The sequence below is a fragment of the Ictidomys tridecemlineatus genome, chromosome X (genome assembly GCF_052094955.1).
Source record: "Ictidomys tridecemlineatus isolate mIctTri1 chromosome X, mIctTri1.hap1, whole genome shotgun sequence".
In the NCBI taxonomy this organism is placed as follows: Eukaryota; Metazoa; Chordata; class Mammalia; order Rodentia; family Sciuridae; genus Ictidomys; species Ictidomys tridecemlineatus.
Genome location: NC_135493.1, coordinates 72,141,137 through 72,166,810, shown reverse-complemented (window position 1 = coordinate 72,166,810; position 25,674 = coordinate 72,141,137). Strand labels below are relative to the sequence as shown.

The 25,674-nt window shown below is 43.2% G+C and overlaps 1 protein-coding gene across 3 annotated transcripts in view; it reads right to left on the bottom strand.

Annotated features, from left to right (window-relative positions):
- Positions 1–21,108: 21,108 nt before the first annotated feature.
- Stard8 (StAR related lipid transfer domain containing 8) overlaps positions 21,109–25,674 on the bottom strand; it is a 77,456-nt gene continuing 72,890 nt past the window's right edge. For all 3 annotated transcript variants that reach the window (XM_040282128.2, XM_021720039.3, XM_013365127.4), the window contains 6 exons: positions 25,175–25,385; positions 24,795–24,909; positions 24,333–24,557; positions 23,039–23,256; positions 22,764–22,940; positions 21,109–22,567 (listed from right to left, as the gene is read on the bottom strand). In XM_040282128.2, coding sequence (XP_040138062.2) covers positions 22,450–22,567; positions 22,764–22,940; positions 23,039–23,256; positions 24,333–24,557; positions 24,795–24,909; positions 25,175–25,385 — 1,064 coding nt within the window. In that variant the 3' untranslated portion in view covers positions 21,109–22,449. The remainder of the gene's footprint in view (positions 22,568–22,763; positions 22,941–23,038; positions 23,257–24,332; positions 24,558–24,794; positions 24,910–25,174; positions 25,386–25,674) is intronic.

Here is a 25,674-nt window from a genome sequence, read left to right as displayed (position 1 = left end):
ATACTATACTGATGCTCCTAAGATGGGGATACAATAGACAAACTAAAACAGATGTGGGGATCCAATAGACAAATTAAAACAGATGCATGGACAGAGGGCTCACCAAGCAATAATAGTGAGGAGCAAGTGGACAAGGGAGGAGATAATGAAAGAAGAATATTCCAGAAACCATAAAAAGAACAGGCCAAAACTCCCCACCAGATTCCCAGCTCTGAGGCCCCTTCTCTTTGGTGAAGTCTATATCTGTATCTCTGTCGCCTTTGCAATAAACCTACTTCTTGCTTGCTATTTCTGTGTCCTGTTCTTCAATTCTTTGCTGAATGGAGATAATGAACCAAGCACTAGACAGGAACAGAATCTTAGTTTATTTGTGCTGCTGTAATAAAGTACCACAGGCTAAGGAATTTATAAATAATGTGAATTGATTTCTCATAGTTCTCGAGGTTGGGAAGTTCAAGATCAAGATGCCAGCAGGATCTTCTGAGGGGTGATGTCTGCTTCCAAGATAGTGCCTTGCTGCTTCATCCTCTATTCTAAAATGGTGGAAAGGATGGAAGGTAAAAGAGCACTCCCTTCAAACTCAAGCCCATTATGACTTGATCACCTCCCAAGGACTTGTGGCACCGGAGATTCAATTTTAACATGGATTTTGGAGGGGGCACCATCATTCAATTCATACCACAAATGTTGGGAAAGGCAGTCTTATGAGTACAATCCCAGTCACATAAGAGTGAGTCTCTGGCCTGGAACATATTCTTACTGGAAGATAGAGCCCTCACAACCTGGACTGGGCTTGTCCCTTTGGAGAGGACAAGCTTTTCCTAATCCTAGCCTGATATGTGCCCCTTTGTTCTGCTTAAGCATGCATATCAATGGCCCTCAAGCGTGTTCTCAGCCTTCTGAATTTCAGACCCCAAGCAGCACCTGCTTCCGCACACCCAGACATACTCACCTCCTCTTTCCTATGGCCCACATGGCAGGAGTAGCCAAGACTTTCTTTGTTTGGATTCTTTAAAAAGTTTTATTGAAGTACAACTATTATTTAAACACCAAACATATTTAATATATATAATTTGATGAGTTGATACATATGAATACACCTGGGATACCATCACTGTAATCAAAGTACTTAACATATCCATCACCTTCAAAAGTTCCTGTTGCTCCCTTTGCCTTTTATCATGGTAAGAATACTTAATATGAGATCTGCCCTCTTAAAAAACTTTAAGTGAGCCATACTGTATTGCTAATTATAGGGACTATGTTGTACAGCAGATCTGTAGAATTTACATTGCATAACTTGAAAATTTATAGCAGTTGAACAGCAATTTCCCATTCCTCTCTCCCCCTGTAGCCCCTGGCAACCACCATTCTATCCTGTGCTTCTGTGGCTTTGAATATTGCAGACAACACATATAAATGGAATCTCATCTTTCTGAGACTGATTTATGTCATTTAGCATAATGACCTCCAGGTATATTTATTTATGTTGTCCAAAAGTGGTAGAATTTCCTCCTTCTTTAAAGCTGAATGATATCATAGTATTAGCATATACCACTTTTTTCTTTCTTATATCACTTTTTCTTTATTCATTCATCTGATGATGGACATTTGGGTTGATTCCATATCTTGGCTATGGTGATGAATGCAACAATGGATGAGGGATGCAGATATCTCTATGAGATTCTGATTTCAATTATTTTGAATATATACCTAGACATGGGATTGCTGGATCATGTGGCCATTGTATTTTTAGTTTTTAAAAAATATTCACACTATTTTCCACAGTGACTGCAGCATTTTATACCTCAGTAATGTAGTGAAAGATTTCTAATTACTCAACATCCTCACTAACATTCGATAACTTTTTATAGCCATCCTAGCACATGTGAGATAATATCTCATTATGACTTTTACACAACACTGATGATTAGTAATGGTGACTATTCCTTCATACATGTAGAAGTCATTTCTATCACTTTTTTGAGAAATACCTATTCAAGTCCTTTGTCCATTTTTTAAAATCAGATTTTTTTTGCTATTGAGTTATAGGAGTTTCTTGTATGTTTTGTGTTTTGCATAGTAACTTATTATCAGAAAAATGGCTTGCAGATATTTTCTCTCCATTTCATTCTCACTGATTTGATGGTTTCTTTTACTATGCAGAGCCCTTTTGGTCTAATATAACCCCACTCATCTATTTTTGCTTTTCTTGTCAGATCCAAGAAATTATCACCAAGACCAATGTCAAGAAGCTCTGCCCCAGATTTTTCCTGGTTTTACACTTTTTGGGTCTTATGTGTAGTCTTTAATCCATTTTTTATTTGATTTTTGTGTTTGGTGTAAGATGGGGGCCAATTTCATTCTTTTGCATATAGATATCCAGTTGTTCTAACAGCATTTATTGAAAAGACTGTCTTTACCCTGTTGTATATTCTTGGTACTCTTGTCAAAGATCAGATCATGTATACATGAGCTCATTTCCAGGTTCTCTATTCTGTCCCATTGGTCTGTCTTCCTTAATGCCAGTACCATACTGCTTCAATTACAATAGCTTTGTAGTATATTAAAATCAGGATTGTGATGACTCCAGCTTTGCTCTTTCTAAAGATCACTTTGACTATTTTGGTCAGTTTGGATCCATATGAATTTTAGGATTGTTTTTTCTATATGTGTAAAAAGTTCCATTGGGATTTTAATTGGTGCATAGTAATTATACAGAATGATGGGTTTCATTGTGGGATATTCATACATGCTGATAAGACAGTTTGATCAAATTCATTCCACATTATCTCCCCTTGCCCTTCCCTCCCTCCCCTCATGGATCCCATTCCTCTATACAATAGTCTCTTTAAATTTACAATGTTCCTCTTATCTTCTCTCTTGTAGCTTCCACATATGAGAGAAAACATGCAATATTTGTCTTTCTGAGTCTAGCTTATTTGGCTTAACGTGTTGTTCTTCAGGTTCATCCATTTTTTTCCTGAAAATGACATCATTTTATTTTTCATCATGGCTTAATAAACATTGGGTGGTATTTGCCATATTTTATTTATCCATTCATCTGCTGATTGAAACCTAGACTGATTCCATAACTTGGCTCTTGTGAATTGTGCTGTGATAAACATGGGAATGCATGTAAAATATGCTGACTTTAATTCTTTTGGGTAAATACCAAAGAGTGGTATAACTGGATCATATGGTAGTGCTGTTTTAAGCTTTTTGAGGAACCTCCATACTGATTTCCATAGTGACTCTACTAATTTGCATTCCCACCAGCAGTGTGCAGTTCCCTTTTCTCTGCAACCTTGCCAGCATTTAGTGTTATTTGTGTTCTTGATGATTTCTGTTCTGATTGGGGTGAGATGGAATCTCAGTGTAGTTTTGATTTGCATTCCCCTGATAGCTAAAGATGTTGAATATTTTTTTTCATATAATTGTTGGCATGAAAATACAACATTCCAAAATCTGTGTGGGATACAGTGTACACAGCACTCAGAGGGAAGTTTATAGCTATGAGTGATTATAAAAAAAATAATCAGGAAGATCTTAAATACATACCCCAATGATGCAGTTCAAGAACAGACCAAACCCCAAACTAACAGAAGGAAAGAAATAATAAAGAACACAGCTGAAATAAATGAAATAAATAATTTAAAAAATACACAGGATCAATTAATCAAAGGGTTCTTTGTAAAGATAAAGGATAATGATAAAACTTTAGCTGACATAACCAAAAGAAAGAGAGAAAAGACCAAAGTTAGTAACATTAGAGGCAAAAATGGAGGATATCACAACATATACCACTGAAACTCAAAGGAAGACTATTTTCAAATTTTACATTCCAATAAATTGGAAAATCTGGAAGAAATGTATAAATTTTTAGATGCATACAACCCACCAAAAGTGAACCAAGAAGAAATAAAAAGCCTAAACAGATCAGCAACAAGCAATGAGATTGAGAAAGAGGGATAAAAATGATCCCAACAAAGAGTAGCTGAGATAGATACACAGCTGATTTTTTTTTTTTTACCAGGAATTGAACGCAGGGGTGCTTAACCACTGAGGAACACTCCCAGTCCCTTTTTTGTATTTTGTTTAGGGGGAAGGTCTCACTGAGTTGCTTAGGACTTTGCTAAATGGCTGAGGCTGGCTTTGAACTCGAGATCCTCCCACCTAAGCCTCCTGAGCCACTGGGATTATAGTATGTACCACCACACCTGGCTTGTACAGCTGATTTTTAAGGAAAGATTAACAGTAGTGTTCCTCAGATTATTCCATGAAATACAAAGTCAGTATCACCCTGATATCAAAACCAGGTAGAGATACATGAAGGAAAAATATCACAGACCTGTATCCTTGATCAACATTCATGCAAAATCCTTAATAAAATATTTGTAAATCAAATTCAACAATACATCAAAAAGATCACACACCATGATCAAGATGGTTTAATTCCAGCTATGCATGAATGGTTCAACATACACAAATCTGAAAATATACCATATAAATAGAACCAAGGACAAAAATCAATGATCATCTTATTAGGTGCAGAGTCATTGATAAAACTCAACACCATTTTGAGAAAACAAAAGAAACTAAAGATAGAAGAAACTTGTGCAATTAAGGCTTTATATGACAAACCCAAACCTTTATATGACAAACCCAAACCCAACATCATTCTGAGTGGAGGAAAACTGACAACATTTCCTCTTAAATCAGGAAAAAGTCAATATGTCCACTCTCACCATTGATATGGGGACAGCACCAAATCTGTAGATTGCTTTTAATTGTATGAATACTTTAACAATATTAAGTCTGTGAATCCCTAATCATGGGTGATCTTTCCAATTATTTGTGTCTTCTTGATTTTTTTTTCTTCAGATTAGTATAGTTGTGGCTGTAGCTGTAGCTCAGTGACCAGAGCACTTGCCTAGCTCATATGAGATGCTGGGTTCAATCCTTAGCACTGCATAAAAAATTTAGAAAACACAATAAAGGCATGCAGATTAGTATCATTGTCAGGAGAAAAGTCTTTTGCCTCCTCACTTATTTCCAAATATTTTATTCTTTTTTATGCTATTGTAAGTGGAATTATTGTCTTCACTGTTAATGTATAGAAACAAAGCATGTTTTTTAGATGATACTGGAGATTGAACTCAGTACCTTACACGTGATAGCAGGTTAGGTCAGCACTCCACCTCTGAGATATATTCCCAGGGCTTTTTATTATATTTTGAGACAGTCTTCTCAAGTTACCCAGATTGGTCTCAAACTTGCAATCTTCCTGCCTCAGCCTCCTGAGTAGCTTGGTTTACATTTGTGTGCCACCATATGTTGGTTTTGACTGCATTTTCTGTGTCCCATAAGTTTGGCATGTTGTATTTTCATTTGTTTCAAGATTTCTTCTAATTTCTCATTATTTGATTTTTAAATTTGATCCATAGATTGTGAATTTTCTAGTTTTCTTTATGCTTTTAGTTTCTAGTTTCATTCCATTGTGGTCAGGAAAAATATGTGTATGACTTCAGTCTTCTTAAATTTGTTAAGACTTGTTTTGTTAACTAACATGTAATCTATCCTGATGAATGTTTCATGTGTACTGGAGAAGAATGTGTATTTTGCTGCTGTTGAGCGAGATGTTCCAAATATGTCTATAATGTCCATTTATTCTATGATGTTGTTCAGGTTCCATGTTTTTTTAAAAATTTTTGTGTGTATGTTCTATCTATTATTGAAAGTATGTTATTGAAATCTGATATCGTATGTTGCTGTCTATTATCTCTCTTTAGTTTTGACAATGTTTGCTTCATATATTTGGGTGCTTTATTGTTGGTTGCATATATAATTATTATATCTTCCTGGGAAATTGACTCTTTTGTCATTGTATAATGTCCTTCTTTGTCTCTTGTGACCATTTTTACCTAAAATTTTTACTTAAATTTTTTAATATTTTTTGTCCTATGTAAATATATTTACCCCTGCTATCCTGTTTGCCATTTACATATAATAACTTTTTCCATTGTTTTCTTTCAGCTTGTGTGTATCATTAATTCTAGACAAGACTCCTGTGGACATCATATAGTTAGGTCTTAATATTTTATCCACTAAACCACTCTTTGTCTTTTGATTGGAAACTTTAATCTGTTTACATTTAACAGAATTATTGATAGCAAAAGACTTGATATTGTCTTCTTGTTAATTATGTTCTGAGTTGTAGTATTTTTTTGTCTTTTCCTCTCCAACTGTCTTCCTTTGTATTTCTGTTCATCATTTTCTAGTAGTATTTGAATCCTCTTTTTTATGTGTGTTTTTAATTAGTGTGTGTGTGTGTGTGTGTGTGTGTGTGTATGCATGCATACTTACCATAAGCATATATTAGCCTCTTACACATATAACAGTCTATGTCAAACTGGTAACAACTTCAATCTCAAGTATGCTTTTATTTTTCATGCATGCATGCACATACTTTATGCTATTTACATCAGAATTCACATATTTTTATATTGGGTATATTGGATATCCATTAATAGATTTTTGTTTTTTAGCTTTAATTCTATACCATTGCAGAATTACAATCTTCTATACTTATCTCTATAATCCCCTTCATGTAATAAGTTTTATATTTTATATGCTTTCATGTTGGTGAGTAGTGCCATTTTGTTTTAGCTTTAAGAACTCACTTTAGCACTTCTTGTCTAGTGGATACAATCTCCCTTTTGTCTATCAGAGAAAAATTCAACTAAACTTCCTCATTTTCAAAGGCTGATTTTGTTGGTTATAGTATTTTGAGTTGGCAAATAATTTTTTGTTTTTATACTTTACTATTCCTTTCTCTTCTGCAAGTTTTCCTGCAATAAATGTATTCACAGTCTTAATGAGACACTCTGTACATTATGAATCCCTTTTCTCTTAGTGCTTTCAAAATTCTCTTTGTATTTGAACTTTGACAATTGATTATAATGTACCTCACTATAGACTTCTTTGGGTTCATTCTATTTGGGATCATTTGTACTTTATGAACTGGATGTCTATTTCCTCCCCAATTGGGAAGTTGTTTTTTAATCATTATTGCTTTACATAAGCTTTCTGCCCCTTTCTCTTTCTCAGACTTCCTTGATGTGTACATTGGTCCACTTCTCTTGTCTTCTTTCCTCTCCTCCTCCTCCTCCTCCTCCTCCTCCTCCTCCTCCTCCTCCTTTCTCTCTCTCTCTCTCTCTCTCTCTCTCTCTCTCTCTCTCTCTCTCTCTCTCTCTTCCAGTGTTGGGGATAGAACCCTGGGCCTTACACATGCTAAATAAAAGATCACCCACTGAGCTACATCCCAAGACATAAAGCTTCATTTGTTTAGGGACAGTTACTAGAGATTTATTTTGTTTTTTAGGTAGGATAATATTATGCCTTACCTCTCTCCTCCTCAAAAGCCTTCAAAGTCTCCCCATAACCTAGGCACTAGATAATTAAATTCAGTCTCCCTCTGATTGTGTAGGGCTCTCTGCCCCAGACCAATTCACCCTATCTCTGTTCCCACTGTGTTTTCCTTCCAGCACAGTTCTTTAAGATCACAGGTAGAACCTGTGCTCTCCCACCTTCTAATGTTACGGTTTGGATGTGAGGTGTCCCCCAAAAGCTCATGTGTGAGACAATGCAAGAAGGTTCAGAGGAGAAATGATTGGGTTGTGGGAGTCTTAACCCAATCAGTGAATTAATCCCCTGACAGGATTAACACGGATAGTAACTGAAGGCAGGTAGGGTGTGGCTGGAGGAGGTGGACACTGGGGGCAGGCCTCTGGGGTATATATTTTGTATCTGGTGAGTGGAGTCTCTCTCTTTGCCTCCTGATTATCATGTGATCTGCTTCCCTCTGCCACACTCTTCTGCCATGATGTTCTGCCTCACCTCAAGTCCTGAGGAATGGAGCCTGCTGTGTATGGATTGAGACCTCTGAAAACATGAGCCCTCAAATAAACTTTTCCTCCTCTATGATTGTTCTGGTCAGATCTTTTAATCATAGCAGCAAAAAAGATGACTAAAACAGCCTGTAAGGGTCCCGCGAACATCGGAGGAAGAGACCACCAAGAAACTGGCTCATGCAATCAGCAAAAGGGGATTTATTGAAGATCCAATCCAGCATGCTGGGGCTCCGTGCTCACTCAAGAAGGGAGAGCAGCCCAGAGCCCAGAGCAGAGGCTAAGCAGTGCTTAAGTATACTTTTTGGAGAGGGCGGGGGCTTTGCATACATCAGAACAAATCAGCATGAGGCGCGAGAAAATTGAACAACAACTCTCATACATGATTAGCACATTCATTGGTGGGAACAGATCAGGCGGGGGTGATTGGTCATTCCTAAAGAGGGGATACATTCAAACTGATTGGTTTGGGCCCTGAATGCCTACGTGCCAAACTGCACAGGGTCCAGGTTATTCAACAACTAAATGGTCAGTACCGGGCATTGTCTTAACTGCCTCAGGAATTTCAGGTTCTGTGTGCAGTTCAGAAACTTTACAATACACAGTCCTTTACTGTTTAACTCAGGCTTTGCAGCTTAGAAACTTTACCCTTTCAAGCCTACTATAGCTCATAGCTCATACTTTTTCCATGGCATCTCTCTATCCCCCCAATCCTGTTCCTGTCTTTTGTGGTGATGGCACTATTCTAGTCTTCTAAATGCTACTTTGATGCAATACCTCTGCACCAACATATTAGGATGAAATCTTGTCCTCCTCTAATCTTCTCTGCCACTCTGGCACATCTCTCATGTTTCTTTTCATATTTTAGCCCTCATTGGGTCTCAGTATCACTGATCTATAAAGCTTAAGCACCTGAGGTTGCTATAAGGCTTAGATTGAAGAAGTTTATGTAACATGAAGTTGTAGTAGTCTCCTGTTGCCCTTCCTCATCTTACCATTCCCAGGAGACCAAGTTCTCATCTTGTGAGGTGCTTCACTCTATGGCGCTGTAGCACTGTGTCACTATTCTCTAACTTTCTATCTTGTGAGGGGACTAGGAAGTACAAAGCCTTCCTAGGATCTCAGCCTCTAAGTCTCAGACATATTAAGTAGTAAATCTGTCCCTGGGTTCAATTTTCAGCAACACACATATACACACTCACACACACACACACACAAAAAGAGGTAAATTTGCCAATGCTTTGTAAACATCAAATACAGAAATAGGGCCAGACTAGGCCTGGTGGGGGGGGGCAGTTAGTAGGAAAGATTTGTGGAGCACAAATCTGTTTCTTCTCCTCTTCACCTGTATCCTTGGGCTGATCTCTACAGGAAGACCTCAGAACATCTTTTGCCAAGCAATTAGGCTGATTCCTTGTGTTCCTCTCCAAATTCTCACTCTTCCTCCAAGCCTCAAGGAAGTCATTTTTTTTGCATAAGCCCCATGACTCCCAAGTGAAGTACATCAGATAAAGGGATGTTTTCATGATCCACACAATGAGGGACTTCTTTCTAATGTCAACCTCAATTTTTCCATCTGAGCCCTAAGCATACTTCCTCTCTTTTCTCCATAGCCATAAGAAAAACTTCTTACCACCCTCCAGGTGAAAACTAGGCTCAGTCATTTGTTGATCCTTTTAGGACTATGATTCATTTTCCCATGAGTTCATTTTACTGGTTCTAATGCCCATCACCCTGCCCAATCCCACTCTTTCTTTGGTCTTTGGAATCTGCCAGAACAGGCTTCAAATCTGGACTCCCTCATTTGCTAGCTCTGTGACCTGTTGAGATACTTTACCTCTTGGTTTCTTTTTTTTTTTGTCCATAAAATTTGAGTAATTTCATTCTTAAACATAGAATTCAGTTAATGAATAAGAGAATTGTGATGAAAAGTAAATGAGCTAAATATAATAAAAGTATATGTCCATCTACAACTATTTTTGTTTTTAAAAATAACCACTATATAATATGAACACAGACTAAATAATAGTTGTCTTTATATCAATACAATTATAAAATACAATTTGAATATTCACACATAAGAGTGCTTGGCATAATAAGTGCCCAATAAGTGTGAGAGAAGGAAAGTATGTTAAAATGTATGAATGCTTAGCATACTGTAAGCACTAAATAAATGTTAGTCTGCTGATATCCACCTATTGGAAATAAATAAAAAACTGGGAGGCAGTGCAGAGACTGACCATGGCTCTCAAAATGGGTGAAAAACCAAGAGAAAAGGCACTTCTCTTTCAGTTACCACCAACCTTCCTGCCGCCACCTTAAGGACTGATCTCCCACCCACCCAACACTTTCAAATCACACAGACAAGATTTGTTCAAATCTAGCTTCACCACTAACTAGCTGAATATAAGTTGGGCAAGTTCTTTCCTTCATCTTTCTGAGCCTGATTCTAAAATGAGGATTAAAAAAACAAAGTTCTGCGAGTATCTAAACAGATGGGTGAACTGTGTCAAACATACTGAGGTTGTTTTTAATTTCCGTGGTGTCTCCTCCTTTCCCTGGGTCCCCAGGAAGCCCGTCTCCTTCTTAGCACCCCACCCTCTTAATCCGTATCTCATTCCCCTCACCATCTCTTCTGCTTCCCCTTGCCATAAAGTTGTCACAGTCAGGACATGGCCATTTCCTGTGCTTGTTTATGATGGTGTTTTTCTATGACCTGGACAATGTGTACCACTGCATGGACAAGCTGGAGCCACTGATTCAGCTGTCCCCTATCCCTGTGGGGTGCTGGCTGGCAGGAGGCCAGCCTCAGTCTGGTGCTAGCTCTTTTTCTCCCCTCAGAAGAGAGAAGCTGAGACTCCTGGGACCTACCCTAGAGCTTCCTCAGGCCTTTCTCTATCCTTTCCCTGTGCCATGAACTGCTCTCATTCAATAGTAAGGAGTTTGCCCAAGGTCATAGGAGCCAATTGGAAGCCCTGAGAGGAATTTGCTTGCAAGAACTCTGGACTAGGAAACAAGGTTGCAGTGGACTTGAGAAATGAGAAGTGTCTACAGTCCGTCAAGGGAGGCAGGGGCTGCTGTTGCAGTCAGGCTGCTAACGGACTTCACCCAAGTGTAGAGACAGGCTTCTAGCTTCCCCAAGCCTCAACACTTCCCTCGTCCATTGTCCCTCTTGAAATCTCTGTGCTGGCCTCTGTCAGGGCCAAGTTATCATTAGGCACAGTAGGCCCACTACCTAGGACCCACAAAAAGTTTTCATTTTAATTTATTTTAACACTAGGAAGAAGCATTTATATATTATAATCATTGATAGAAGGCTGGGGTTGTGGCTCAGTGGTAGAGCACTTGCCCAGCACGTGGGAGGCAATGGACTCGATTCTCAGCACCACATAAAAAAATGAATAGATGAAATAAAGGTATTGTGTCCATCTACAACTAAAAAAAGTTAAAAATACAGTGCTATCTCACATCCAAACTCTCATCATCAAAATCAATTAAATCGGGTACAAACAAGGCTCCTGAGTATAATGTTTTAAGTACAACTGCCACAGCATAATTCCTCTCCATCTGTGGAATTGTGAAACTAAAGAGACAAGTTATCTTTTCGCAATACTTCTAACATGCAAAAGTAAAACAGGCTTAGGGTAACCATGACAGACATTTGTGTTAAAGTGGGTAGAACAGAGGCTGGAGTTGTGGCTCAGTGGCAGAGCCCTTGCCTACCATGTGTGAGGCACTGGGTTCCATCCTCAGCACCACAGATAAATAAATATAATAAAGGTATATGTCCATCTACAACTACCAAAATTGTTTTTAAAAATAACCACTATATAATATGAACACAGACTAAATAATAGTTGTCTTTATATCAATACAATTATAAAATACAATTTGAATATTCTTTATGGAGGAAGGGGCCTACATGAGCAAAAGTACCTAGGGTCAATGAAAGTTCATATACCAGCCAGGTGCAGTGGCATGTGTCTCCATCCAAGCTACTTGTGAAACTGAAGGAGGATTATTCCAACCTTGGAGTTCAAGGTCAGCCTGGGCAATATGGTGAGACCCTGTCTCTAAAAAAAGTGGAAACTCCTATGTGGCCCTGGACTCTGCTCCATCTCAGGCCCATCATCACCTGCATTTTAGAGGTATCCTGGCAACCCAGGGCCCTTCTTGACCATTGCCAGAATCCAGAACTGGCACTGTGGTGGTGCCCTGGGGAGGACTACAGCAGCCTCCACGGAGCACCATGGCCTCGCTTCTCTTCAGTCAGCTTTCCCCCAACACCTACATTTCAACACAGTTCCTCCTCTGCTCAGTTGCTATCAGCTATCACTCCTGGGTCCCTCCTCCATTTGTACCCACTCCTGAAATTCCTGGCAGGAAGGCAGAGTCTCCTCCAGTGTAGAGAAGACAGGTTTGAGAGCTTGGGCTGAAGTCCAAGTTGCCTGCCTCTAGGACACTCAGATCTCCATCTGGAAAAAAGGGATGCTAATACCTCACAGGGGACTTTTGAGGTCGACAGGACATCCTTTGCAAGCAGGTCTATGGCATGGTGCCTGGCACACAGCAGGCAGTCTGTCTCCATGTATCCTCTCCTGGGCAGTGGAAGGAGACTGGCTGCCATCCTTGCCTACCCTTCCCTAGGCTCCTTGCAGCAATAGTGTACTGTTCCATCTCCACAGTCCTCACCTTGTGTCCTCTCATGTCTCTGCTCCTACACACATATCTATTGCATGTAGCACACCCTCCCTGAGCTACATGGATATAGGTTCTTCTAGATCAGACTCTGTGCTGGCCACTGGGGCCAAAGAGATGACTCTTACCTGTCCCTGTTCTTGATGTACACCGCCTATGCCAGGAGACTGACTTGTACATTGGAGAATACATTTATGTGACAAATGCCCCCTCAGAAAGTGTTTCAAGAGCTCAGGGGTTGGTTGCTTCAGAAAGGCTAGCTGAGGCTTGAACATTGTGAACCTTAGAAAGGGTAAGGAGAATGTGCCAAGTGTGGGGAAGACCCTGTAGAGGAAGTTCTGGAATGAATGAGCCAGAGCAATTAACAGTACTCACTTTCTGGCTATGACTGTGCTGGGCTCTGTGCTAGGTGCATCACACAACTTTTATAGGATCTTGTCTAGCAAGGTAGGCCGTCCTGTACCCATTTTACAGATGAGAAAACTGAAGTTCTGAAAACAAAGTGATAATAAGTGGCAGAGCCACAATTTGAACTTGCCTCTGTGTGGCTACAGATGCTTTCTTCTGGAAACCCCTACCTCCCTGAGCTGGGCACTATGAAAGAATCAGGTATGAAGTCTGTAACGTCCCTGACCCTGTGTACTACCAGGCTAAGGAGAAGACTGGCCCTGTGATTAGTACTCAAGGACTCTCAGGGGAGGCATAAACTAGATGGAGCCCTTGAAAGAGATGCAAATGACAGTGGCAACTCAGAGAAGGGAGAGATCAGTTCTTGCAAGAAGCTTCAGAGATGATTTCCTGGTGGAGAGGTATTTGAGTTGAGCATTACCAGATTGGTGGGGTTTAAGGAGGCATTAAAATATAATAACCTCTGGGTATGGTAATAAAATTTTATGATAGACAACCTTCATTGCTAAGTAATACATGCATCTCTCTGAGCCTTTACAAAAAAGAATTCTTTTTTTTTTGCAGTGCTGGGATTGAGCCTAGCATATCACAGTTAAACACTCTTCATTGATATATATATATATATATATATATATATATATATATATATATATATATATATATATATAGAGAGAGAGAGAGAGAGAGAGAGAGAGAGAGAGAGAGAGAGAGAGAGGATATCCCTATGTTACCAAGGCTGGCCTTAAACTTGAATCCTCCTGCTTCAGCATCCTAAATAGGTGTGATTACAGGTGAGTGCCATGGCACCCAGCCCTCAGGGCTTTCTTTTAAATACAGGGAAACTGAGGCCCTGAAAGGTTAAATAATTTGCCTACAGCCCCACAGCTAAGATCTAACAGCTGGCATAAAACCTGGGTCTTCCGAGTCCAAGAGCAGTCCTACCTCCACTCCTGACAGAGAGAACTCAAAGAGTCTGCCTGGGACATGGCTGGAGAAGGGATCTAAAGGGGAGGATAAACTTGGTGAGCAAGTCAAGGCCACATGGTGAGGTCATGAATGCCCCTGTTTGAAAGTCAGTTGCAGAGAGGTAAAAGAAATGATGGGTTTTAACCCAGAAAGCTATGCAATGATACTGGATTATAGAAAAAATTCCCCTGGCCAACATAGGTGGAAATAGGCAGGAAAAGAGGAAAAAGAGGTAAGGGATTGTTTTAGTAATCTTTTTTGCTGCTGTGACTAAAAGATCTGACCAGAACAATCATAGAGGAGAAAAAGTTTATTTAAGGGCTCATGGTATCAGAAGTCTCAATCCATACACAGCAGGCTCCATTCCTCAGGACTTGAGGTGAGGCAGCATCAAATCATGCTGGAAGAGTGTGGCAGAGGGAAGCAGCTCACATGATGATCAGAAAGCAGAGAGAGAGAGGTTTCCATTTGCCAGATACAAGTATATACCCAAAGCCATACCCCAATTCCCACCTCCTCCAGCCACACACCTTACCACTTCAATTAGCACTCAGTTAATCGCTATCAGGGGCTTAATTCATTGATTGGGTTAAGACTCTCACTACCCAATCACTTCTCCTCTGAACCTTCTTGCATTGTCTCATAGGTGAGCTTTTGGGGGACACCTCACATCTGAATCATATCAGGGACTTTCTCTGAAATTGAGATTGAAATGAATAACACATAAGAGGAATCCTTCTGACATTGGGAACAGAGGCTGGTACAGGACATGCTGTGCATGGTGAGTAGACAGGACAAAGCAAGTTCTGCATTAGGGCCTACCTAGCTTTGTGGGGAGGGGCCCTCCACACTGGCCTTCTCTGCTCCCTCTCTGCCCTTGATCCCTCCATTGCAGCCCTACTGACTTCTTGACCTTGAAAGCATCAATCTCACTCCCCAGGGCCATTGCACTTGCTCATTATTTCCTCCACTCTGAAAATTTCTTCCTAGATATTTGTCTAGGTAATTTCTTCTCCTCATTCAGGCCTTCTAGACCTCTTTAGAGAGTTTCTCCTTGGCCACCCTATTGAAGTGACAATCTATTCATTACTACCTCACCATGCCCTCCTAGCACTCAGCACAGCTGAAGTTAGCTTGGGTATGTGTTTATTATCTACCTCCTGCTAATCCCTCAGGTACTAGCATGTGTGCAAAAGGAAGGTAGGAATTTGGTTCCATCATGCATTAATTGGGAAGGGTACGTGGGAGGAAAGGATTGTGGTATATTTGGGGATCAGTGCTGGGCAGCCAAGAAAATGACCAGTGTCACCAACAGAGACAGAGCAGGCTGCGGGAGAGCAGAAAGTGTGGGGAAGATGATGCACTTGGCTGAAGCCTGTTGAGTTGGATCTGCAGGTGGGGCCTCCAGTGGAACCATCCATTCATGCAATGGGAAAGACCATCTTGAGCTAAGGAACAGGTTGGGACTCAGTGATGATGTGGGGTACATCTGCACAGAGGCACGAACTGAAATGATGGATGCCAGCAAGCTTCCTAATGAGCAAAGTGAGGCAGGAAGGAGAAGCAGAAGGAAGGATATTGAGGAATACCTGTCATTGAGACAGGACAGAAGGAGAAGAGAGGTGGAGGAAGGGGCAGGAAAGCAATCCAAGTAGCTGTGGTCAAAGAATTGGAAAGAGATCTCTGAGTAAGGAGGAAGGAGTGGCTCAAAAAAGAAGATATGGCCATGGAGCCAACTTATCAAGGAGGAAGTGGAGTGAAAATCAATCAGTAGCTAGAGACCAAAGAGGGCCCTGCGATATTTCAAGGGGAGTGAGGAGGGAGGTATCTCCAGAATGGTGGAGTCTGAGGCTCTGGGGGATCTGGGAGCCAAGAGGGTAGGGAGGGTCTTGGATGTTGTCTTAGTTTGTTTCAGTTGCTATAACAAAATACTAGAAACTGGGTAATGTATAAAGAATTGAGGTTTATCTGGCTTATGGTTCTGGAGGCTGGGAACTCTAAGAGTTTGGCACCACCAGTACTATAGTTTCGATCTGGAATGCTCTCCAAAGGCCCATGTACTAAAGGCTTGGTTGCCAGCCTGTGATGTTATTGGGAGGAAGTGGAACATTTAGGAGATGGAGCCTATTGGAAGGAAGTAGGTCACTGGGAGTGTGTTCTTGAAGGAGATTTTGGAATCCTGGCCCCTCCCCCCTCTCTTTTTGCTTCTTAGAGGTCACGAGATGAACAGACCTCCATCACATGTACCCACCATCATGTGCTGTGTCACCTTAGGCCCAAAGTGACAGGGCCAATTGACCATGGATTGATATGTGAGCCAAAAGATGTCTTTATTTTTATTTTCTCAGGTATTTTGCCATAGCAACAGAAAGCTAACATAGCCAGTGTCTGCTCTACATCTGGTGAGGGCCTGTTTCCTACATTATAACATGGCAGAGGGCATTTCATGGTGATATAGATCAAGCTTGCTACTTCCAGTCTCATTTCCTCTTTTTTTTTTTAATTTTGTGGTGCTGGGGATTGAACCCAGGGTCTTGTGCATGTGAGGCAAGCACTCTACCAGCTGAGCTATATCCTCAGCCCCCTCTTCTTATTTTTTTTAATCATTGAGCCACATCCTCAGTTCTTTTTATTTTTTATTTAGAGACAGGGTCTCACTAAGATGCTTAGAGCCTTGCTAAGTTGCTGAGGCTGGCCTTGAACTTGTAATATTCCTGTCTCAGCCTTCAGAGCCACGGAGATTACAGGTGTGTGCCCCTGCACCCAGGTTCATCTTATAAAGCCCCTAATTCTATCAAGGGAGTCCCACCTTCTCAACCTCATCAAATCCCAACTAGCTCCCAAAGGCCCACCTTCAAATACCATTAATATATGAATTTGGGGGTTAGTTCTACACAAGAACTTTGGGGGGACACATTTAAACCATAACGGACACTAAGCAGAAATAATATACATATGCACCCACCCAAGGAGGGGTGTCACACCCCCAAGTCCTGCTTTCATTCTGACACCCACTCTTCTGCCCCCAAACCTGCCTTCCCTCCTTTTCCCCAAAACATGGGACCTGATCACATTTCCTGGAAGCTGGATCCAGAAGGCCAGGGACTGGATTAGCAAGTTTTAGATTCAGAGAAGCCAATTCACTTGCATCTGTGTTCTCATGCCTCACAATGAGTATGTTGGAAAGGCATGGAGCTTTTCTCCATGTTGTGGGCCTGTGTGAACTGTTCCAGACAGACTTGAGCCATCACCCCACCCCAGGTACTATCACTATGATAGTCTTCTTTTTTAAAATTTGTTCTTTTTAGTTCTACATGGCAGTAGAGTGTATTTTGACATATCACACATACATGGAGTATAACTTCCCATTCTTTTAGCTGTACATGATATGGAGTTACACTGGTCATGTTTTCATATATGAATATAGGAGAGTTATGTCAGATTCATTCCACTGTCTTTCCTATTCCTATCCTCCCTCCCTTCTCTTCCTTCCCCTTTATTTAATCCAATGAACTTCTGTTCTTCCTTCCCCCTTTTTGTGTATTAGCATCCACATATATGATAGTCCTGTTCACATCTGACCCTCCAAGGCCTGCCATGTTGTGTCTTCATATGGTTCCTGTCTTCTTGTTCTTCACCTTTAGCAAATGTCACCCTATCCTATAATTGCCCTATTAAAAGAACAACCATTACTGCCCACCAACACTCCTTATCCTCCTTTCCTGCTTTATTTCCCCTACATGTTTATTAACTTCAAACACACACACACACACACACACACACACATTATTGAATCCATAATTGTCACATGGGAAAGGGCACACTTGGATCTCAACATACATAGGTTCCATCACAGCACTGCTTCTTGCTGCCTCATGACCTTGAGCTACTATCTTCCCTTGCCTGTTCTGACATATATTCACTTGTGCAATTGGGAGATGAACTAGACAGTAAATCTCTACCTGGAAAGAACTTCTCCCATCCCTAGGAATGAGCTGGATGAGGGAAGGGGATAGAAGTTCAAGGGTTCTGTGATGGAGGGGGCAAGAGCTTGAGAGCTAAGGGGACAAGAGAAAGGACAGGATCTGGGGGACCATGTGAAGTAAAAAGGAATAGACACTAGGGCACACTGAGAAGAGTTGGAGGCAGGGGTAGAGGTTGGGGTTGAATCCAAGCAGCTTCCTGTTGCCTGTGGCCACATTCCCACACAGAGCAGCAGCGCCCCCGTGTGGACTCTACTAAAGCTTGGCTCTTAGCACTGCCACTTTCCCTTTGCCCATAGTCCCAGCTTTTAATCTTTCTTTAGCCCAAATAGTTACTTTAGTGCTTCCACCACTGTGCACAACTGAAAGCCCCACACATACAACAACCTTCTAGAACCTGCTTCCTCACATCCATGTCTGGATTATTGCCTGTATCACCTATGTGGGCAAATATTCCACACTCTTGCTTTGAGCCTACATGCCTTAGCCATTAGGTTTCTGTGCTGTGAGTGTGGGGAAGTACTGGGCAGCCCCTTACTCTGCACAGGACCTGGGTCCAAGATGGATGGCATGTCTGACCATGACTCTGGGGGAGGATTACATCATTTTGCAAATGTGGTTCTAGAATAGGAGTATTAGGTGCAAATCAGGGGCTATTCATGCTTGTGTGTTAGGCCTGTTATATTCTAGCTTAAATTATTTTGTAATGAATCATTTAAAATTAAAATGTGCAGATTTTATACAAATGTTTGGACTTCCAGATCCCCTGGAAAAAGCAGAAGTGGTTATCTGGATCTAGGTCTATATTCCTATTTGTCTATAATGGATGGGAAGGGAATACCTTCTACCCAATTTATATGGGACATGCACTCTGTAATTTCTATGGCCTTTACCCAGCATGCTTTGCTTATCTGAACTAACTGCCTGGCTACATATGAATTACAATTTGAAACTCTTATAGTTTTCCAGGAAAGGAATGGGAAGCCTTATTTATTTGGTTTTTTGGGGGTACTGGGGATTGAACTCAGGGCACTTGACCACTGAGCCACATCCCCAGCTCTATTTTGTATTTTATTTAGAGACAGAATCTCAATGAGTTGCTTAGTGCCTGGCTTTTGCTGAGGCTGGTTTGAACTCTTGATTCTCCTGCCTCAGCTTCCTGAGCCTCTGGGATTACAGGTGTGTGCCATTGCACCCAGCTAGGATGCTTTATTAAAATTAAACAGTCATCAATGAAATAGAGGAGGATCTTGGAAGGAGATTCTCTGGAAAGACTAAGGAGTGATACAGGAAGTACCCTTTCTGACCTTTTCTCCTGAAGAACTTCCTTCCTGAGCTCACTTCTGCCCACACCTAGCAGTGGGCTCTGTTCTATGTAACAAAGGAAGATGTGTAGAATTATTAATAAGACAATGGCATCAAGGTGACCTACCACTTCATGAGGACTTGGTAAGTAGTTGAATACTCATAACCTCCTCATAAGGTGGTACTATCTCCATTTTAAAGATGAGGAAATTGAAGTTCAGTGAGGGTAAGTAAGACACATGGCTAGAAAGGGGTAATGACTTTGAGCCTTCGAGCCCCTGGCCTGCAGGTACTGTGTGTGGGACTGAGGGCAATTTCAAACAATAATTTGAATTCAGTTGAGTGGAGTTTGCATAATTATCATCAAAATTCTCAAGATCAGTGGATTTTGAAGTATAGTACCTGGATAGTTTAGATATAAAGTGTCCCCCAAGGGTCCATGTCCCCCAAGGGTTCATTGAGAACCAGAGGATTGGTCCTCAATGCAGCAATGTCCAGAGGTGGGGATTTTAGGAAAGGATTGGATCATGAAGACTTTGACCACATTGGTGGAACTGATGTGTTCCTAGCTAAATGAGCTCTTGGGGGTAGGCCCAGTTAAAGGAAGTGCATCATTAGGAACATATCTTTGAAGGATATGTCTCATCCCCAGTCCTTTCTCACCACCCTATCTCTTTCTCCCTCTTCTTCTCAGGAAGTAAGCACTCATCCTACATGATGTTCTGTCTTGCTTTAGGCATGTAGCTATGGAGCAAAATAAACCATGAACTGAAACCATTAGCCAAAATAAATATTTTCTCCTTTAAGTTGTTTTTCTCAGGTAATCTTGTCACAGCAACACAAAGCTGATGTCAGAACCAATGGCATTAGCATCACCTATGAACCTGTCAGAAATGCAAATTCTCAGGCTCCATGCCAGGCTCATGAAATCAGAAATCTTGGATGTGGAACCCAGCAATCCATGTTGTAATAGGCTCTCGGGGTGATGTTGATGTTCATGAAAGTTTGAGACCCACTGGAGGAGTTATGGACACACACCTTAGCAGACTGTGTAGCTAGCCTGGCCACCTGGGTAACTAGCTATGTAACTACCTGAGATGATAACATAATGTCTCAGAGATAGTAAGAAGTGGTGCCAAGTTCGACTCCAGGAAGCCTATACAACCATGTACTGTATAATGCTTCAGTCATCGATGGACTGGATATAGGAAGGTGGTCCCATAAGATAGCCCCTAGTGATGTCATAGCTCTCTTAGTTGGTGTAAGTGCACTCTATGACATTTGTACAACAAAATCACCTAACAATACATTTCTCAGAATGTAACCTAATGGCTAAGTGATATGCATGGCTTATGGCTAGAACAGGGACCCCAAGCCTCTTGTGGCCGTTTCCACTTCAACCTTTGTATGGGTGGTGTGTAGGAGAGGGAGGAAGGAAGGAGTTTACCCAGGCTGATCTCTTCCTAGGGCTACTGTTAAGGATACCCAGCACTGGTGTTAAACAATTGCTGTCCCCAGAATGTTTGCCTGTTGACAGCAGCTTTCCCTGACAAGGGTGCTACCCACATGGCATCTGGGAATGCCAGCCAGGTCACAAGATGGGGTGTGCAGTGTCTGCCCATGCTTTGGCTTTTTCAAGTTCTGTTCCCCCATTACCTCCTCAATACAAGAACTGAGGCCCTCCTCCTTGCTCCCACAGCTTCACCCAAGTCCTAAAATCAATGAGCTGGGGCTTGCGAGAAGGTGAGGTAAATGCTCACTCCTGACCTGTGAACTTGAGTGCAACCCATGCCCAGTTCCTAACCAATTGTCTCAGCAAAGACATCACAGAGCCAGAGTGCATCTCTAGTAATGCTTTATTGTTCTGCCAAGGGATTCTTCTTTACCCTGCTCTCCACCTCTCCCCTCCCATAGGAACTGTCCTGCCCTGAGACCTTCCAGACCCTTGCTCCCACTTAGAGATTATAACCCATTTAGGAGAAACTATATATATGCATGTATATATGTGTGTGTATATATATGTATATATGTATCTATATGTACACATACAAATACACATATATATTCTGACTGTACAGTATTTATAGGTACAAATAAAATAAACTCAAAAATTACAATGGTGGCTGGGATCCATCCCACTCCAGTTTACTTAGCAGAAAGAAAAATAAAGCACCAGTGGGTCTTTGAATGGCAATTGGATCTCCATGTCAGCAAAGCTGGCCAGTGAGTAGGACTGATCAGGTTTGGATAAAGCCCCAGCTGGTTAAAAAATGGGCCTTTTCATCTCACTGGCCCAAGAAAGGGCTATTACGTTAGCCCACTATCATAAGCAAAAGGGATGGGGACATAGATACTTGTCTTTCTGCCACTAAGTACTTTGACTTGGCCTGTGTGGTGGGAGTGAACTTGTTTACTCTGCAGACATGGCAGTGCACGGTCAAAGGGTACCCGGGACCCCAGGAAGTGGCAGATAAAATATGGAGCCCAAGCCAAGGGAGATTGGTTCATTGGTCTCTTGAGACTTGAGAAAGGAAGGTTGTCCACCTTCATGTCTCAAGCTATCCCAAATCGTCATGTCACCTACTAGGGGCCTGTCAGTACCCACTCTAAATCAGCCTCATAAAAATTGGCATCGTATTTACATAAACCAAACAACTTATGGTGGTTGGGGCTGTCCCATGCTCTTCCCCTCTGCCTATGTGTTCTAGTTCCATTTCTGGAATGGCCAGTTTAGGGCCAATGTTGACCCCAAAGGCAGGACCAGAACCTCCTGTCCAACCTCAAAAGGATCCTAGCACCAAACAGGATGGCTTGGTCTCTCAGTCTGGCAGAGAGCTGGGACCATAAGTGCTCTTGACCTCTTTCTCCCTTCAGGTGGGGGACTGTTGTGGCTTCCTGGGCAGGTGATGGACAGCAGCAGTTTTCCTGCTACTAATATGATTGTCTTTTCTTGGGAGAGCAGAATGCAGTGCTGGGCATGAAGATAGAATGGAGGGGGACACCTAAACCCTCCCCACCCCACCCTGGCCTGTGCATGCAAAGGCACTTTAGGAAGTAAGGCAGCACAGCCACCTGGGCCTAACTCTGCTGCTGGCTGCAGCCTCGGGGGGGGGGGCATCTGTTCTTATTCCCTTTCACTTCCTTGGTGACAGGGGGCCTGTGCCTTGCCGGCCCAAGCCTCACAACTTTGTCTCAGGGCCAGCTGCCTGCAGCGTGGGGAAGGAATCCCGGATCTTTGCCACTTCCATAGCACAGAGGTGCCCAAAGACTTTGTTGTACCAGTCAGGAGAACGGCCCCTAGAAAGGCAGAAGAAACCAGGCATAAGCTTTCACCAAGGGGACGGAATAAAGGACCTGACCCCCACCCAGATCATCCCCACCTGGGGACCTGATGTCCATCCTGGAATCAATGGCATGAGACATAAAGTAAGCTCAGAGGCAAGAGAGGAGGTCAGGGCCACAGGGCTGAGGCAGGCCATCCCAGGCCTGGTACCTGAGGTCAGCACGGCAGATGTGAGTGAGGCGCGAGCGTCCCAGGCCACAAGGTTCCATGAGATACTGGGAGGTGAGCATGAGAGCCCGCACCCCTGACTCTGGCACAGGTTGTTCAGGATCCAGGGACTGGGAGACAAGCAGGCAGCCTCCGCGAGGCAGGTCAGAGCGCCACATTCTGTGGGGACAGAACGCCCATTCAGATTCCTGGTGCTGGCTCCCACCCCACCTCTTGGGTCCCCCAAGCACAGCAGGGTGGCAGCTAGAGCCCCTTACCGGAGCACCACGAAGTCACGGCAAGGATGGGGTGCCATGCTGTCGGTGACGTAGTGGTACAGCTCCACCCCTGGCATCAGGGCTTCCAGCACCTGGGCTCGAAGCAGGTCCTCATCCCAAAGGGCCCGCTCCCGTAGGACACGATGTAGCACCACGGCTGGAGGGGCTGCCACCTCTGTGGACGCCTTCCACATACGCAACGGGTGCCCGTCTGGTGCCTGCAAACCATGGTGACAGGGATAGGACCAGCTGACAGAGACAGAGAACTCCTTCTCCATCCTGCTAGCCAGGCCTCCAGCCGCAAGGCCCAGGGTTTCCCTTGCTCCAGCCCCTGACAAAGGAAGACTGCAGTTCACCCCGGCTAACCCTAGCTGGGCCCAGGCAGGCTGGCCCATGCTCTGTCTTCCCTGTCTTTTCTGGATTCCTACTTCTCAGCCTTCTCAAGAACACAAAGAGATGATATGTCAACATTCCCAGAGGTTTATTGGGCCTTACTATGACTGGGAATAGTGCTTGGAATTTCTAAAAGTGAGCAAGAAGAGAAGGTAGTGATCATCCTCAAGGGACTCTTCATCTGGCATGGGAAGTAAAATATGTGCACGATGGCAAAAGCAGTCATTAACACAGCCTTTTGTATGTACCAGGAACTGTGCAAGGTCCCTCCATCCTCAATTCCATAAGGAAGGCTTCATCATGTCGATTTTATATATGGGAAACTTCAAGCTTGCCATCTTACACAGAAACAGCAGCCAAGAAACAGTGCAGCCCAATGCTGGGAGGGGCATGGAGAAAAATTAGCTCCACTCTGGGGCATGACAGAAGGCTCTGGATGAAGGAGGAGACTTAGAGAATGTCACATGTCCCAGCACAGGTTGTTCAAGATCCAGGGACTGGGAGACAAGTGGACAACCCCCTAAGAATGTCACTTAGATAGCACTAGCAATGGCATGCTTGGGAGCAGGCTAGTCAAGTCAGAAAGCTGCCCTAAGCAGACACACAAAGGTGGAAGTGCAAGTTCAGCTTGGTTGTGGACAGGGAGTATTTGTGCCTGGAATGGGGCTTCTGGTAAAGAATTCTGGAAAGTGGTCCCTGAGAGAGACCCCTGGGTTTTACTTGGTTTTTGATTCCTTAAGGTACTTGCTTGGCTGGCTGATATCCTCTAAGTATCAGGACCAAGCCCAGTGAGGCTGGCATAGCAGCTCCCCATAATTCCTTCCTTTAGGTTCCTCAGCCCTCTTGCCTACACAATGCCAGCTTACAGCTCCATGGCAACTATGGGGAGCATGGTGCCTACCTTCCTGCAAGCCAGTTCTGTGCGCTGGGGTCCTGGCACGCTCACCCAGCCCTTGAAGCGCTCAGCAGCATCCCGTAGCAGCTCCTGCACACTCTCCTCCATGTAGAGGCTCAGGCTCACTCCTGCGGCCTGAGCTCGCCGGAGCTCAGCCAGGGCTGGGCCAGGAGGGCTGAGCTCAGCTGCACTGTAGGAGCCACACAGTTGCACCACCATGTCCTGGGGCACCTGAGAGGGCACAAACACACAGGGATGGGGCCATGGGGAGCAGGAGACCCCATGAGGTCTGTCAGGTTTGTGTTCAGGGCAGTGATGAGGCAGTGAGGTTGAGGAGAATCCTTGTGGGGGAGCTACTGGAAACATCTGTGACAGGTTGTGTACTATCCCTGACTTGGGGTGCAAAGGTCAGGCCTGACTGGTTCTCAAAAGTCTGGTAAGCAGACACCATGACCTGCGCTTACTCACTTGGAAAAGTTTCTTGCAGTCACTGATCATGTGTGATAGGCCCTGGGTGGCAGCCATATTTTCACTCAGGTCCCTAGGACCTGGACGACCAACCAGGCTGCGTTTGCTCTTGATCCTGGAGGGAGGGGGAGAGAGGAGAGGATGGCACCAAGGAACAAGACAAGATGGCTGACAAGCTGGCTTCCAGCTCCCAGGAAAGGCCATGTTTTTTTGGAAAGGACCTGTTCCACAGTGGCTAACCAGTCCTGGGCCCTGAGAAGAAGTCACACTGTCCCCTTGTGGTAAGGCCAGAAAACAGCAATGTGAGCTGTCAAAGGCCAAGAGTCCAGTGGGACCAAACCCTCCCAGCCTGGCACTGCCATGCCCTTGCCCTGTTTCACCTGGGTGAGGGGCTATCCTTTTTGGAGACGTTGAGATGGAAGATGGAGGGTGCCAGGCACACTGCCAGATTGCCAGCTGTCATCTGATTTTCCTCGGCTGAGGCAATGTCACTTAGGAAGTAAAGCAGTGTCTGTAGCACTTCTCGGTTCTCATCGGGGAGCAGCAAGGTGGCAGCTTGTGCTGCTGCCAACCACTGATCCTTGGGGAGGACTGTAAGGAAGGAAGAACAGAAGGGCCTTCCTTACCTCCCCAGAGGCACTTGCAGCAAGCCTTCTGCTTCTAGGAATACATAAAAAGTTCCCAGGGGAGCCACTGAGATGGAAGGAAAGTCAGGCTTTAGGATGTCTCTGGGGGCTATATCTAGTTCTGCTCCCAATGTGCAGTGTGACCTTAGGTAAGTCTGTTCCTGTCTTCGTGGCCTCAGTCTACCCTTTCATATAATGGGTTTGGGGGAACAGAATGTGATGTCTCTCCAAGTGCTTTTCCAACTCCAGAGAGT